A 14,828-nucleotide genomic window follows, 5' to 3' on the forward strand; every position below is an offset into this window, starting at 1 on the left:
TATTTAACTTCAGATTAATGGGGGAAATTCAACTGAAATAATGTGATACAATGTCCACCATCAAAGTGGCATAAATTCAAAAAAGTCTGATAACAAAAGCACAAGCTCCAGTTTTTTATTATTAGGTTCAACAGACATAAAAAAAACACCACCAAAACTGCTCCCTAAGAACTTCTGAATACCCATTCTCCATTTCTGTGCTCCTCTCGCTGTGAACCAGAAACAAAAAGCTGGTGGCAGGGCGCTGACCCGTCCACATGCTGAGTAACCCAACTCTAGGAACACGAAAACCCTGCATGTGTGTGCAGAGAGCTGGGAAGGGCATTGCTGCAGCACTCTTTGTATAAGGAAAAACCAGAAACTACCTCACTCTTCATTAGTAATCAATCCATCAGAATAAACTTGAGGTTCGCTCATAGTAGAAAATACTCAGTAGTTAAAAATGAACTAGATCTTCATGTATCAATATGAATAAAACTTAAGCAGCATTAGTTTAAAAAGGCAAGTTGTGAAAGAAAAGGTAGAGTTCAATGCCATTTTGCAGTTTAAAATAATCTGTGAATTGTTTATTACATACTTACAGTGGAACTGTAAAAACATGGGCAGAAAAAGAAACATCAGCCTCAGAATGGAAGCTACCCTGGGCGGACAGGTCAAGAAATAAGGCCAAGGAGGGGTACAGAGGAGGCTTCCAACAGATACATTTTTTCCTAAAGCAAATATGATCTGAAGGAAAGTTGGCAAAAAGTTAAGCCTTCATTATACTGTTCTCTGTACATTCTGTATATTTGAAATATGTGATGAAAAACTCCTTAAACTTTCAGCATCCAAGGAACAAAAAACTGGGAGCCTAAGATGGCAGTCTAATAACACAGCATCGCTGAGTGTCAGGGAAGTCACTGATTCAAAATGATCCTGCTGCTTTCAAGACCACTGTATTTATTTATCCAGATACAACTAGGTGCATGACAACAGCAAGGATGCAAACTGTAATCATGGGCTTCAGCGCAAAACTTCTCCATTCTTAATTTGTATACACAAAAGCCCTAATCCACAGAGGCTGGAGCTGCCCCCAAGCCGCACCCCGTCCTGGAGAAAGACACAACTCGGTGCACAGCTTCAACACTCAGGTACTGGCCTCCTCTGCCTTTAAAGGCTTTAGGACACCTGACTGTATAAAGAAGTTTCCAGAATTCTAAACTATGTATGATGCTATCTTATTTGAGTCCTAGTAATATCTAACATGAAGCTGACAAAGCACAGGACAAACTCACAATACCTGTACTTACAGACAACCTTTCAGAAAGAAATCCAAATACCTATAATAGCCTTTTTCCTCTCTGTCTCAGCTTCTTTCTCCACCACCTTCTGTTTCTGGGTAGCTATAAGAAGTTTTGTCTTCTCAGCCTCCCTGTGGACAAAATATTATAAATATTAGAAATGATGTGCAGTCATTGGCTGTTAATGCTGACTCTATGGGGGTGGGGGGCGGTCAGAGAATCATCTCCAAAAGGAACTTTTTGACCCATTAAGTGGGTAACCAGGGTGTTATTCTATTTTACATATAATGAATCTGAGGTTGAAAGGTTATATGATTTGCCCAAAGCCACCCAGAAATAGGAATCAAATTTAGTGCATGTGATCTTAATCTGAACTTTTCCTCTAACTGTAGCATGTGATTTGGAAGTATCTGGAGTATACAATGCTTCCTTTGCTGTTGGGCCTCCAGCTAGCTAATGCAGCACATCTGGGCCACTTAGTAAAAAGGTATCAACCTCCGGGAAAATGCAGCCCCTTAGGTGCACAGTTTGACAAGCAGAAAGGAGCTGGATTTCAGGCCCTCCTTAGACAGACACCCCTGTGCAGTGGCCTTATTTGCTGTACAAAAGATGTAACTGGATGGCTGTTTATGGTACTAGGCAGTGAACTGGGGCTCGGTGTAAGAAAAAAATTTCTAAGAATCTGAGCTTTCTAATAATGGAAGTGGCTGGCCTAGCACTATGCATGTACAGGTGGCAACTGAGTGACCACATGGAAGGTTAGACACCATGATCCCAAGGTGCCTTTAATTCTCGAAATCCAATAGTGTATAGAACTAGGCAAGATCCAGAATTATCTGAAAAGTAACTCCAATGGTTTCCCCAAAACATGTACCCGAAGTTCTTCCCTTTCCTCCTTCCAACATCCATAAAGATCTCAAGTGACATTCTGGATATGATGAGGAATTTGAGGGCAGAGAACACATAGAATTCATCTTGCCATCACCAGAAGCCATCATATTGAAAGCCTAAGACCACACATGGCCTTCAATAAGTATTTTTTCTACAAATAGGTGAGACCCTGATCTGATCAGTCTGACACTGTGCTTAAAAGTTTCAAAAGAGTTCCTTTTCTACAAGGAAAAAAAATGGAAATAAAACTGAATAGAAGGTACAGACTTGGGAACAACAGGACTCAGAAGTATATCACTCCATAAAGTATCATCACACCCTGGGCCCCTTGTATTCAGACATCTTGCTTGCAAAGTTACTTTTCAGCATTTCACATTTTTCCTCTTAACATGCCAATCAAATTTCCTAAATGCTTTTGTTTCTTCTCAGCCTGTCATATGAGAATAATACTGCCATTTGAACTGTAGTAGGTATTCTCCCAGCAGGGATCTTCCAAAGCACTTAGAAACATGTCACCCAAGTAATTTCCCGTATCCAGTCAGCCCTGGACACATAAAAGAGAATACCACCAGGAGTAAACTCAGGAAAAGCTTCTCCAGATCTATATTTAGATACACAATCACATACAAACCAAATGTCATATCAATAAAGAGTCTCTTCTTATCACTGTAACACAGTTAACAGAATACAGGCGCTCTCTTCAACCTCAATAGCTAGGACTGTTTCTCTCGCCTACTAGCATTTAATTCAAGGTATTATTCACAACAAAATTATGGCTCCTTAGGCTTCCAACAATAGTTCTACAGCAAGCTGCATCCTTAGCCACTGAAGCTGCTCCTGAAATGTCCATGATATAAAGAGAAAACAAAGAGTCTGGTGGGAAATACGACACTAGAATAGGCAGTATCACTAGAACTAAAGTATGGAAGACAGATATACAACACACCCCAGAGTGTAGTATCTCACATGCGTTTCCTCTGGACTGGTGTATTACTATGTAGACAGCCCTAAATAAAATATTGGGATCCCATGCATATTACTCACATTAACTCAAAATTTCTTCTTATGGCTTCTGGGATTTTTGGTTTTGTAACACGCACAGCCTAAAAAATAAAAGTGAAAAAGCCAAAGTATATTTGAAAAATAAATCTTCAAACTAAATCTTTTACAGAAGGGCTCCTCAAATTAAACTAACAAAACAACTACGACATAGCTGCCTACTAACACCTGTGGGGATCCCATGAGAAAAGCTACTTTTCAGCCATCACACCAATAATCAAGGATAAGCTGCTTCTTGTTTCCTAAAAAACAAAAGCAAGCCTGGCTGCAGGAAAAGCCACTCCACCACTGGAGGAAATCAACCCCCTCTAAGACCTTTTGCGGAGCTCTTTAGTTGGATACTTTTGTTTCCTTTTGCAATTTTCAAACCAAAGAAATAAAAGACAAAATTCTAAGATTTAAATTGTCAAGTAGAAAGCAGTAAAAACAACAAATCATATATGCAACTTAACGTAGTGATCAGTAAATGCAACTTACTGATCAGCTGCACAGTGTCAGACTGATCACTATGCAACTTACAGTGGTCGTATATGCTACTTAACATAGTGAGCAGTAAATGAATTTACCACTTTTTAAACCAACAATCACTCAGGACTCGCTATAAACAAACAGCCAAAGGCAGAAAGAAAATAAGTCTCAACTAAGAGCTTATATTCTTTCTAGAATCTCAACTTCCCTTTGGAGACACTGTTTACTAGAAACTTTGTTTTCCTAACCAGTGAACTTTGAAATAATTACATTGTCTCCTTTGAAAGTACATTTTTTTTGAAGGCTGGCTTTTGTACATTAGGATTTGATCTCTCAGAACCTTTTGAATTTACTAGCTAAACATCCCTCACTCCCCTCCTATACTGCAAACATACACAAAACACTTTGCTGGTCTGAAGAAAGTTAATTTTCCTCTGAAAACTGGCTAAACTTTTAAGAAACAAAGACTTTAAATATACTCTTGTTTTAAGACACTTGAAAAAAGACTTTTTAAAATGTTTAAGAAACACAGCCTTCCCTACATGAAAGAGAACAAATCTATGTAATTTCAAAGACTGTCATAACTACAACAAATACAAGAAATTAGAATGAAATGGAGTAAGAAACTGGGGGCCACAAGGTGGGGGCTCATTACACCCTGAAGGTCAACCATGTGAGACCATAAAGAACCACTTGTGGAGATACCCAGGAGACAAAAATTCAGAGCCAGAATTTGTGAGAAATGCCAGATTTCACCATGTGACTAAGAAATACAGACGACTTCCATTACCTTTTAATATGATTCAAAGGGAAGCACTGTCACATTGCATTTAAGACACTAGCCATCTAACTTTTTAGTCGGATAAAAAGAAGCACAAAATAGAACTGCTTTCTGTAGACTTCTATCTTGCTGTACTAGGTTGAAGAACATACTGGTATGCTTGCCAATCTTGGGAAATCTCATAATTTTCAAATATGTGAAATTATAAACACCTGGAACAGATACCATGAGTAAGTTGCATCACAAGAAATTTAAGAAATTTAAAAAACCCCAAACAATGGCCCAAATGAACACACAAAGTGACTAGAGAAAGGATAAAAAAAAGCTGATGAAATAAATTTATCTGTTGAAACTGATCCCTGAGTAATAACCATATAGTTTAAACCAAAAGCTAGCATATAATCTAGTCTCTCTCCTAAATAACATGGGAAAAAAAATACCAAGATTGCCTATTTTTACCACTCTAATTTGCCAAAGTAGCTGTTCAAGAAAAACTGGGTACAGCTATAGAGAAGGGAAAAATGAAAATAATGGTTGTTACAGAGAATATTCATTTAACAAGAAATATGAATTGGTGCCTAGTCTGTGCCAGGTGCTGTTTGTTCTGTGGATATGTCAATGAACAAGGCGAGACTGCTGTCATGGAATTTAAAATTGAAGAGGGAGAAAACACATCAGACAACAACAAAGAGCAAATAAATAAGAGAATTTCAGATACTTATTATGTGAAGAATTAAAATAGGATGATTTGGGGACTGGGAAATACTAGGCTATGGAAGGGGAAATCAAGATTTTTATTCTGGTGTAATTATATAACTAAAAAAAAATCAGAGAAAATTCACAAAGTTTCAGTTAAGCAAGAAAAATAGCTCTTGAGGTCTGCTGTACATTTCACCTATAGTCAATGACAATGTACTATACGCTTAGTTAAGAAGGCAGAGTAAGTGTTTTTAACACACACATAAACAGCCCCCCCAACACATGCTAAGGAAATTAAACAAAAATTTACTAGAGACAATGAATTCAGCAAACTTGTACATATACAATAAATTCCCCAAGAATCATTTGCATACCTTAATGCTTAAAAAAACTACTACATATTTAACAGCATTAAAACTCATTAAATCCTTGCATATTAATTTAATTTGGGAGAGGAGTTTCTTTTTTTTTTTTTGCTGTAGTTTTCTCTTTTTTTTGAAAGTGTTCTTAGAGAGAGGAGTTTCTCACATGGGTTAAATATTCTAAAAGAAACAAAAATGATGATGTGATTAAGTAATGCCATTATCTATGTTTCCAATTTTAAAACTTATACACCAGTCAAGATAACTGATAGAACTTAAAAATATCAATAATGAAAACTCTTCTGGCAGAAATATTAACAACCATTAGTTTTAAAAAGATAATCTAACTTACTGGATTTTAAAGGTGAATAAAACATTGCATTATCATAACCACAGAGTAATGTGTTAAAAATAGAAAGGCTGAAAAATAGGCTTAAAAGTTCTAGAAATGCATTCCAAGTATCATAAGAAACTATAGCAAGACTAAGGCAACCAAAACAATGAAGGCTTTGATTTACCAGTTTAAAAACGTATTATATAAAGTGATATTTTTCTCACTCAATAACTTTTTACATAAACAACAAATATATGTTAACTTTCAGAGATCCTTCTTGCTGCTGTGAAGAAAATGACATGGATAAGAGTAGAAATGAAAGTGTGGACAAGACAGACTAGTGCAGAAGTCCAGGAGACGGACTCAGGCTAAGGAGGTGGCAGTGAAGATGGAGCTGTGAACAGTGTTAGATGGATTCCTGTGGTAGGATATGGGGACTGGTCAGGTGTTAGGATAAGGGGGTCAAAAATGCCTCCCAGGCATCTAGATTGGTCTTAGGGGAAGAAGGTGCCATTTACTAACAAGAAGGGAAAAAATGGGAGAGAATAAGTAGATTTGACGGGAAAAGAGCAAGGCCTCAATAACTAATCAAAGGATAGAAAATAGAAAGATCAATGGAACAGAATAAAGTCCAACTTCCCCCCAACTATATAATGGAACTCAGCGTACAACACAAAGGCATGTCAAACACGGGGGAGACGGAAGCACAAATTACTCAGAATTACTGTTGTTACCAAATTGATGGTGTTGCGGGGGGGGGGGGGGGGGGGGGGGGAGCGGTGATTAGAGCCCTGCCTCCCCATTGACCTCAAATGGGTTCTGCATGAGTTCAAGATTTAAAGGTAAAAATACAACTATAAAAGTAAAGAAAAATATAATTTGATTTTATTCAAGTTCTGTATTTTAAAAGTGGTGAAAAGCTCTTAAAGCATGCCAGCATTGCAAAACCCCATAAAGAAAAAATACTAAAATAATTTCATAAAGAGCTTCCTATGCATTTAAAAGTCGTGATAATTAACTTACTAAAAATAGCTTGTTTAGCCCTGACTGGCGTAGCTCAGTGGATTGAGCGCAGGCTGCAAACCAAAGTGTCGCAGGTTCGATTCCCAGCCAGGGTACATGCCTGGGTTGCAGGCCATGACCCCCAGCAACCGCACATTGACGTTTCTCTCTCTCTCCCTCCCCTCCCTCTCTAAAAATAATTAAATAAAATCTTAAAAAGAAAGTAGAAAATATTTAAAAAAAACAGCTTGTTTAAATCAAGGGAAAAAAACAGGTCAACAACTAAAAAATGAGCAAACACAATAAACAATTCATAAATGAAATACAGCCAGTAAATAGCCTAGGCATTCAACCTCAGTAATTAATACAAAAGACCAGATTAATTTTCTCCAAAATGGTTAAGAGAGCAGGTATGCAACAGCTGATTATTTGGGTCCAATCACACAATCAAACGTGTAGGACGCTACAGTTGACCAACACTGCTGATGGGCGAGTATAAGCCGTTCAAATTCTTCTGAAAGGCAATTTGGCAATATGCATCAAAAAGTCCCCAAATGGGGATACATTTTGACACATCAATCCCACATTTAAGAATTTATGCTAAGGGAAGGATTTTAAAAGATGTCTGTAATAAGCTTGGTCATTGCAACATGAACGTAACAGTAAAAACTGGAAGCTGTAGAGATGAAATAAAACCATTAAAAGTGATAATGCCTCAAATCTGTATTTCTGACTTGAAAAGATGCTTACATGCTCATACACTGTAAGTGAAAAAAGAGACTATGGCATGATTCCACTTTAGTTTAACACTGTAACATTATTTATACTTATAAACAAACATATAAAGATTATAGGTTAATTTCACTTTGTTATTCATCTTTTTCCTAATATCTAACTTTTTAATAAGTTTACTTTATTTTAATCGTTGTTCAAGTGCGGTTTTCTCCCTTTTACTCCCATTCCAGACAGCCCACCCATCCCTCCCTTACAATTTTTTTACAACATACTATATAACATGTATATGAAAATATCCAGAATATACAAAGTATTACTACAAGTCAGTAAGAAAAAAAATCCAGCAGATAAAAGGGCAAAGGATATGAGCAAACAATTGAAAGAGGAGAGTACAAATGGTGAAGAAAAAAAGAGAGAAAAGGTGCTTAACAATAACAACTAAGGAAATGCAAATCAAAAAGAGAAAACTTCACACCTATCTATTTAGCAAAAATTAACATGTCTGATTGCTTCGAATGTAGATTTGTACAGCCACTCTGAAAGATAATTTGTACATAAAAGGAGATGTGTCAGGAATGTTAACTACATTATTGTTTACTAACAGCAAATAAAAAAAGGAAACCGATAGGGAAATGGTTACAAAATAAAAGGCAAGGGATTTTCAAGGGATTCTAGGCAGCTGTTAAAAAGAATGAGCTACAGTTCTAAGTAACAACATGGCAGAATCCAAGAATCTATGACATTCACATTTATTATATTTAAACTTGAAAAGCTACTCCAGCCACAGCTGAATATACAACCAAGAGAATTTTACAAAGTTAGCTCTGAACATATTTCAAATGACCCCTTAACTTTGGAGGCTCCCCCTCAGGCACCTTTCAGAGACAATGGCACAATATGAATGAGGACAGGAAAACCCTACTCGCCTTTCCAGTCTTGTTTATGAGATAATGCACACTCACTCACAGTGAATGCACACTTTCAGTAGCAATGCGACAATTGAGACATGTGACACCAAAGAGCTTTATCTTTAGCTGCAGTAATGTTCACCACCACGATCAACTAACCTAGAAATTCTGAGAAACGATACTGGAGAAGCCATGGCTTTCAAATGTTACTGACTATGACCACAGTAAGAAACACATTTTACAGTGACACCCAGTAGAAACACCTACCCTCGTATTTACATAATACAAAAGTTTCACAGAATGACACTTAAAACTTACTACATTGCATGCACTAACTTCTTTTCCTATTCAATTCCATTTTACAAAAGCACTGGTTATGACACTAAAACTGATTTTAGAATCCACTAATGGATTTCAAACCAATCTGAAAAACTAATGACCCCATATATATAACCTCTCACTGTTCTATCTCCCAATGTGATGGCCACCACTGCCACCGCTATCCGCTACCTTGCTTTTCCTCAGGCCATCCCATCCACTTGAAATACATCCTGTACTCCTTTCCCCCATGTAAATTCTATTAATTCCAGACCTACCTAAAATCCTAACTCAATCATAGTTGTTCTAGACAGATTCTCTTGAAATGTTCTCTCATTTCAAATTCCTATAGCACTAATCATCTGATTTGTCAATGAATACTTCAGGACATTTCCTTTGTCTAGAATTACTATTGTTTAAATCTTATACTTGAAATCCTTTTTCATAATCTTACTGAGGGCAAGGAATACTCTTACACTGATTTATAACCATCACTGTATCTCAGTAATGCCTCAACACATCAGAGTATGTGGATTTTATTTCCGTTTAAGAGCCTGGGGACTTCCGGCAAGATGGAGGAATAGGTGGACGCACCGTACCTCCTCGTACAACCAAGATTAGAAAACCAATAATTTACAACAATAATTTACTATCAGAATAACACCCAGATCCGGCAGAGGATTTATCTGAATGGAAGTCGGGCAGTCAAGAAGTTGAAGTAGACACGCTCATCCGGACTGGTAGGAGAAGACGAGCTGGGCGGGCGTGGGGCTGGCTCGGGTCTGTGGCACGCGGAGGTCGGGGGAAGGTTTGGCGCGAAATCGGCGCAAAAGCCATCCGGGGGCACAAGAAGGCAGCGGTGATCCCTGAGTACGCAAGCTGCGGCTGGCACACCCAGAGGGGTAGCGATTGTGGACCAGGGCAGAGCTCACGGCCCAGAAGCCCAGACAAGGGTCTGAGTCCAGGGGAACGGAACTACCGCCATTGTTTTCTCCCGCCCCACTCCCGCTGCCGCCCAGCCCCCACATATAACGTCACAATCTAGCGACCGGGGTGCCCAGCCCCGGTGAGCACCTAAGGCTCCGCCCACCACCGTAACAAGAGCAACCAGACCGGAAAAAAAAAGGAGAGACGGGGAAAAAAAATATGTTTTCAACAGAGCAGATCAGTCCCCCAGGACTCATCCTTTTGAGTGACCAAGAATTAGCCAATCTATCAGATGCGCAGTTCAAAACACTGGTGATCAGAAAGCTCACGGAACTGGTTGATTTTGGACGAAATTTAGATGAAAGAATGCAGACTACCATAAAAATAGATGCAGGAAGACACGCGGAGGAGAGCCAATAGTGAAAGGAAGGAATATGAGTCTCAAAACAATACAGTGGACCAGAAGGAAGATAGAATCAACCAAGCAGGAAAGCATAATGAAATAAGAATTCAAAAAATTGAGGAAAAGATTAAGAGCATCCAAGACACCTTTAAACGTTCCAATATCCGAATTATAGGGGTACCAGAATCGGAAGGGGAAAAGCAACAGATTGAGCACGTATTTGAACAAATAATAAAGGAGAACTTCCCCAATCTGGCAAAGGGAACAGTCTTCCAAGAAATCCAAGAAGCTCAGAGAGCCCCAAAGAAGTTGGACCCAAGAAGAAACACACCAAGGCACATCATCATTACATTAGCCAAGGTAAAAACGAAGGAGAGAATCCTAGAAGCAGCAAGAGGTAAGGGGACAGTCACCTACAAAGGAGTTCCCATCAGACTGTCAGCTGATTTCTCCAAAGAGACCTTACAGGCAAGAAGGGGCTGGAAAGAAATATTCCAAGTCATGAAAGACAAGGACCTACATCCCAGATTGCTCTATCCAGCAAAGCTCTCATTTAGAATGGAAGGGCAGATAAAGTGCTTCTCAGATAAGATCAAATTAAAGGAGTTCATCATCACCAAGCCCTTATTTTATGAAATGCTAAAGGGACTTATCTAAGAAAAGAAGATAAAGAAAAGACATGTGTAGTAAAAGGACAGCAAACTCACAAATATTAACAACCACACCTAAAGCAAAACCAAAAGAAACTAAGTAAACAATTAGAACAGGAACAGAACCACAGAAATGGAGGGCACATGGAGGGTTAGCAGCAGGGGGGTGGGAGGAGGAGAGAGGGGGGAAAAGGTATAGAGAATAAGTAGCATGGAATGTAGGTTGAATATAGATAGGGGGAGGGCAAGAATAGTACGGGAAATGTAGAAACTAAAAAAACTCATAAGTATGACACACGGACATGAACTAAAAGGGGAAATGTGGGTGGGAGGGGGTACAGGGTGGAGGGGAGAGAAGGGGGAAAAATGGGACAACTGTAATAGCATAATCAATAAAATATATTTAAAAAATAAAATAAAATAAAATAAAATAAAATACTTAAAAAAAAAAAAAGAGCCTTAGCTTATCTGTTCCCTCTAACAGATCGAGATAAGGTATAAGAGTATTTTATTTTGGCAGAAACCTAAAGTCAAACTGAGTAAGGTATTCTACAAACCACACAGCACTTTAATTAAATAACTGCTGAGTAAACAGTCTGATGAAATGGCAATTAAATTCAAAACTCTCAAATACCCAGAGAATTTCTCTAGGAAAAAGGCTTACCTGTATGGTGAGGCCGGGTGCCATGACATTTAAATCTGTCTGCAGAGCTTGCTTCAGGTTTTCATCTATTTGATCTGTTTTTGAAGTCAAAAACAACAGCTTTCATGACACTTAAAAATGATTTTTACACTGTATTGATACTGAAACAAAACCAGTCATTGTTAGATCTAAAATTTCCATGGTTCTTTTATAGAGCTTCAAGTGCTCCACATATATATGAAAACAAATATATGTTATATATAATTTTTCCTGTTGTGTGGGAGAAAGTATGAGGAATCATCAAAAAAATTAAGTTGATCCAATAAATGGAGAATCTAGGTCTCCACTGACTTCGATTCTCCTAGAATCTCCTAGATCTCCATTGGAGAATACCAACTCAGTATTGTTACTTAACATGTATCCTGATTCTCATTTAAAAAAAAAAAAAAAAAAAAGGCCCTGGCTGGTATGGCTCAATGGATTGAGCACCCATCTTTGAACCAAAGGGTTGCTGGTTCTATTCCCAGTGAGGGCACATGCCTGGGTTGCGGGTCAGGTCCCCAGTAGGGGGCTCGAGAGAGGCAACCACACATTGATATTTTTCTTCCTCTCTTTCTCCCTCCCTTCCCCTCTCTAAAAAATAAAATCTTTACAAATATGTTCAAATAGCATAATGTTTACTAATTATAGCATCCATAAATGAGTTGAACAAGATTTCCAATTAGTTTTTACATATTTAAAACAAATAAGACACTGACCGAACAATTCAATATAAACTTCTTGAAGTGTGTGGATGCTGCAAAACTGGTTCAGTTCATGATGGATCTTATTGAAGATTAAGGTCTTGTCATAGTCTGCAGTGTAGTTCCTCACGATATCCAACACTGAAGGAGAGGTACAATCCATGTTTAGCTATGTATCTTCTAATGTAGCCAAGGTAAAAGTTATGCTGATATAACACACATGCGGGAAAGTACCAACAAAACAGTGAAGACATGAAACCCAACTCAAAAACCTTGGTATGTTCCTTGTGCTCAATTTATCACTGTATTTGCAATCCTAATAGGCAAGCTTCAACTTCCATACTAAGAAGAGTCTACATATGTTGGAGGTAATAAGGAACTGATTGTTTTCAAGCAAGGGCACGGCACAATCAGATCTGTACTTTGGCAGCGAAGTGAAGGTGGACTGTGAGGCACAGAGACCAGAGACAGGAACGCATGAGGCAATTAGTCCAACCTCAGTTCTCATGCATCTCACACCTCAAACACTTCAGTCTCCACCAAGATGTTCACAGAAAAAATGTCCCTGTTGTCGAACAAAACTTCGGTTCTCGACTGAACAACCCTTTCATGCTGATGTCTGCATGATCAGACACGTGTCTCCCAGGTGACAAACAAAGGAGATTCGGGTTTTGAACAAATGGCTTCTGAACAGCCTTCTGGAATGAAGCAAGTTCCACTGCACTAAAAAGCAAAAGCTTAGCTAAGAAGTCCTGAACTAACTGAGGAATAGTGGGAATGAAAGAAGGAAGTGGCTGCAAAAGACCATTTTCAAAAAAGCAGTTTTTAAAGCCTATTAAAAAGACACCAGGCTAAAATGGAAATAAGCTAACATATTTTGGTCCACACTTTGTGTCAGGCAATTTACATATATTAGCATTTAATTCTCACCAAAAAATCTAATTGAGGAAACTGAGAAAGAGAATTTCAGAAATGTGCCTAAGGGCACATACTAGACCATACCAGAACCTGTGCTTTACCTATTAAAATATGGGGGTTAGGAGGTTGGTTGGAAAAGGTGAAGGGATTAAGTACAACTTGGCAGTTATGCAAGAGTCATCAGGATGTAAAGTACAGCATGGAGAATAGTCAATAATACTGAAATGACTGTAATATGTGTGGTGTCAATGGGCCCTAGGTTTATCGAGGTGATCCCTTTGTAACTTACGTAACTAACTGTCTAATCACTGGGTTGTAAACCTAGAACTAATTATTGTACGTTAGCTATAATTGAAAAGTAAAAAATTAAAAACAACATGCTGTTTTCTCCCTTCAGACCCAAGGATTTTCTCCAATGGCCTTCCCCTGATAGACTGGACATCAATAAGTAGTTGCTAATTCATTTGCTCAGTCATTTCCAAATGAACTGGTGATCTAATAGTTTTCTCTTTATCTCTGGCTAGAGAACAGCAATCTCTCCGTCTTCTATTTTTCCATCATAATCTATTCCACTGATTTGTTACCAGGGAAAGTAGATAAAAAAAGACAAGGGAAATAATCACTGCAAAATAATCCAGATCCACTAGGCCATGATACAGTTTGCTCTCTGCTTGGAAATCCTTTTGCTCTTCATGCCTGTCCTGTGACATGAAATTCAGCATGACCTTACATTCCAGTATATACCTGGTATCACATCTTAAGTAAAATAAAAACCCCTTAGGGCCACAGGGGTGTCCAAACCGCAGCCTGCATGCGGCCCAACACAAAGTCATAAATTTACTTAAAATATTATGAGATTTTTTGTGTGTGATTATGTGTCCCAATGTGTTTAATGTGTGGCCGATAAACAGGGGAAACAGGGTCCTGAAGAGACCCACACATACCCATGTTCAGAGCAGCACTATTCACAATAGCTAAAATGTGGAGGCAACCCAAGTGCCCACTGATTGATGAATAGATAAACAAAACGTGGTATACACACACAATGCAATACTATTCAGCCTTAAAAAGGAAGGACTTTCTGATACATGCTACAACATGGATGAACCTTGAGAACATAATGCTAAGTGAAATAAGCCAGCCACAAAAAGGCAAATACCATATGATTCCACTTATATGAGGTACTCAGAGCAGTTAAGACTCAGACACAGAAAGTACAATGGTGGTTGCCAGGGGCTGGAGAGAAGGGGAGATGGGGAGTTACCGTTCAATGGGTACAGAGTTTCAGTTTTGCCAAGATGAAGAGAGTTATGAAGATGGAGTTGGTGACAGTTGCATAACAATGTAAATGTATTTATTAATACCACTGAACTGTACATTTAAAAAATGGCTAAGATAATTTATGTGTATTTTGCCACAAAAAAATTGGGGGGAAAATCTAACAAACAACAAAAAGGCAGATTTTCTTCACCACTAATTAAGTTTTTTAACAGTACTCACTCCGTCTCTGTGGGTTTTCATCTTCTACCCTGAAAATGTTTTCCCCACACCGAGAACTTTCAGACTGCTTTACAAATTATACTAAATCTAAACCAGAAAAGATTTTTCTATGGTCACAAATAAATGTGACCAGGAATTAATCAATTATAGATTTTTAGCATGCATGGAAATTATCTCATCCTGAATGCATAAAATGCTACTTTCGAC

At 38.2% G+C, this 14,828-nt stretch overlaps 1 protein-coding gene across 2 annotated transcripts in view; it reads right to left on the reverse strand.

Moving 5' to 3' along the window:
• The window catches only part of ERLIN1 (ER lipid raft associated 1), a 38,452-nt gene that overhangs the window by 12,508 nt on the left and 11,116 nt on the right, over window positions 1-14,828 (reverse strand). For both annotated transcript variants that reach the window (XM_028513626.2, XM_036027144.1), the window contains 4 exons: window positions 12,219-12,344; window positions 11,482-11,555; window positions 3,216-3,274; window positions 1,320-1,411 (listed from right to left, as the gene is read on the reverse strand). In XM_028513626.2, coding sequence (XP_028369427.1) covers window positions 1,320-1,411; window positions 3,216-3,274; window positions 11,482-11,555; window positions 12,219-12,344 — 351 coding nt within the window. The remainder of the gene's footprint in view (window positions 1-1,319; window positions 1,412-3,215; window positions 3,275-11,481; window positions 11,556-12,218; window positions 12,345-14,828) is intronic.

The sequence above is a fragment of the Phyllostomus discolor genome, chromosome 5 (genome assembly GCF_004126475.2).
Source record: "Phyllostomus discolor isolate MPI-MPIP mPhyDis1 chromosome 5, mPhyDis1.pri.v3, whole genome shotgun sequence".
Classification (NCBI taxonomy): domain Eukaryota; kingdom Metazoa; phylum Chordata; class Mammalia; order Chiroptera; family Phyllostomidae; genus Phyllostomus; species Phyllostomus discolor.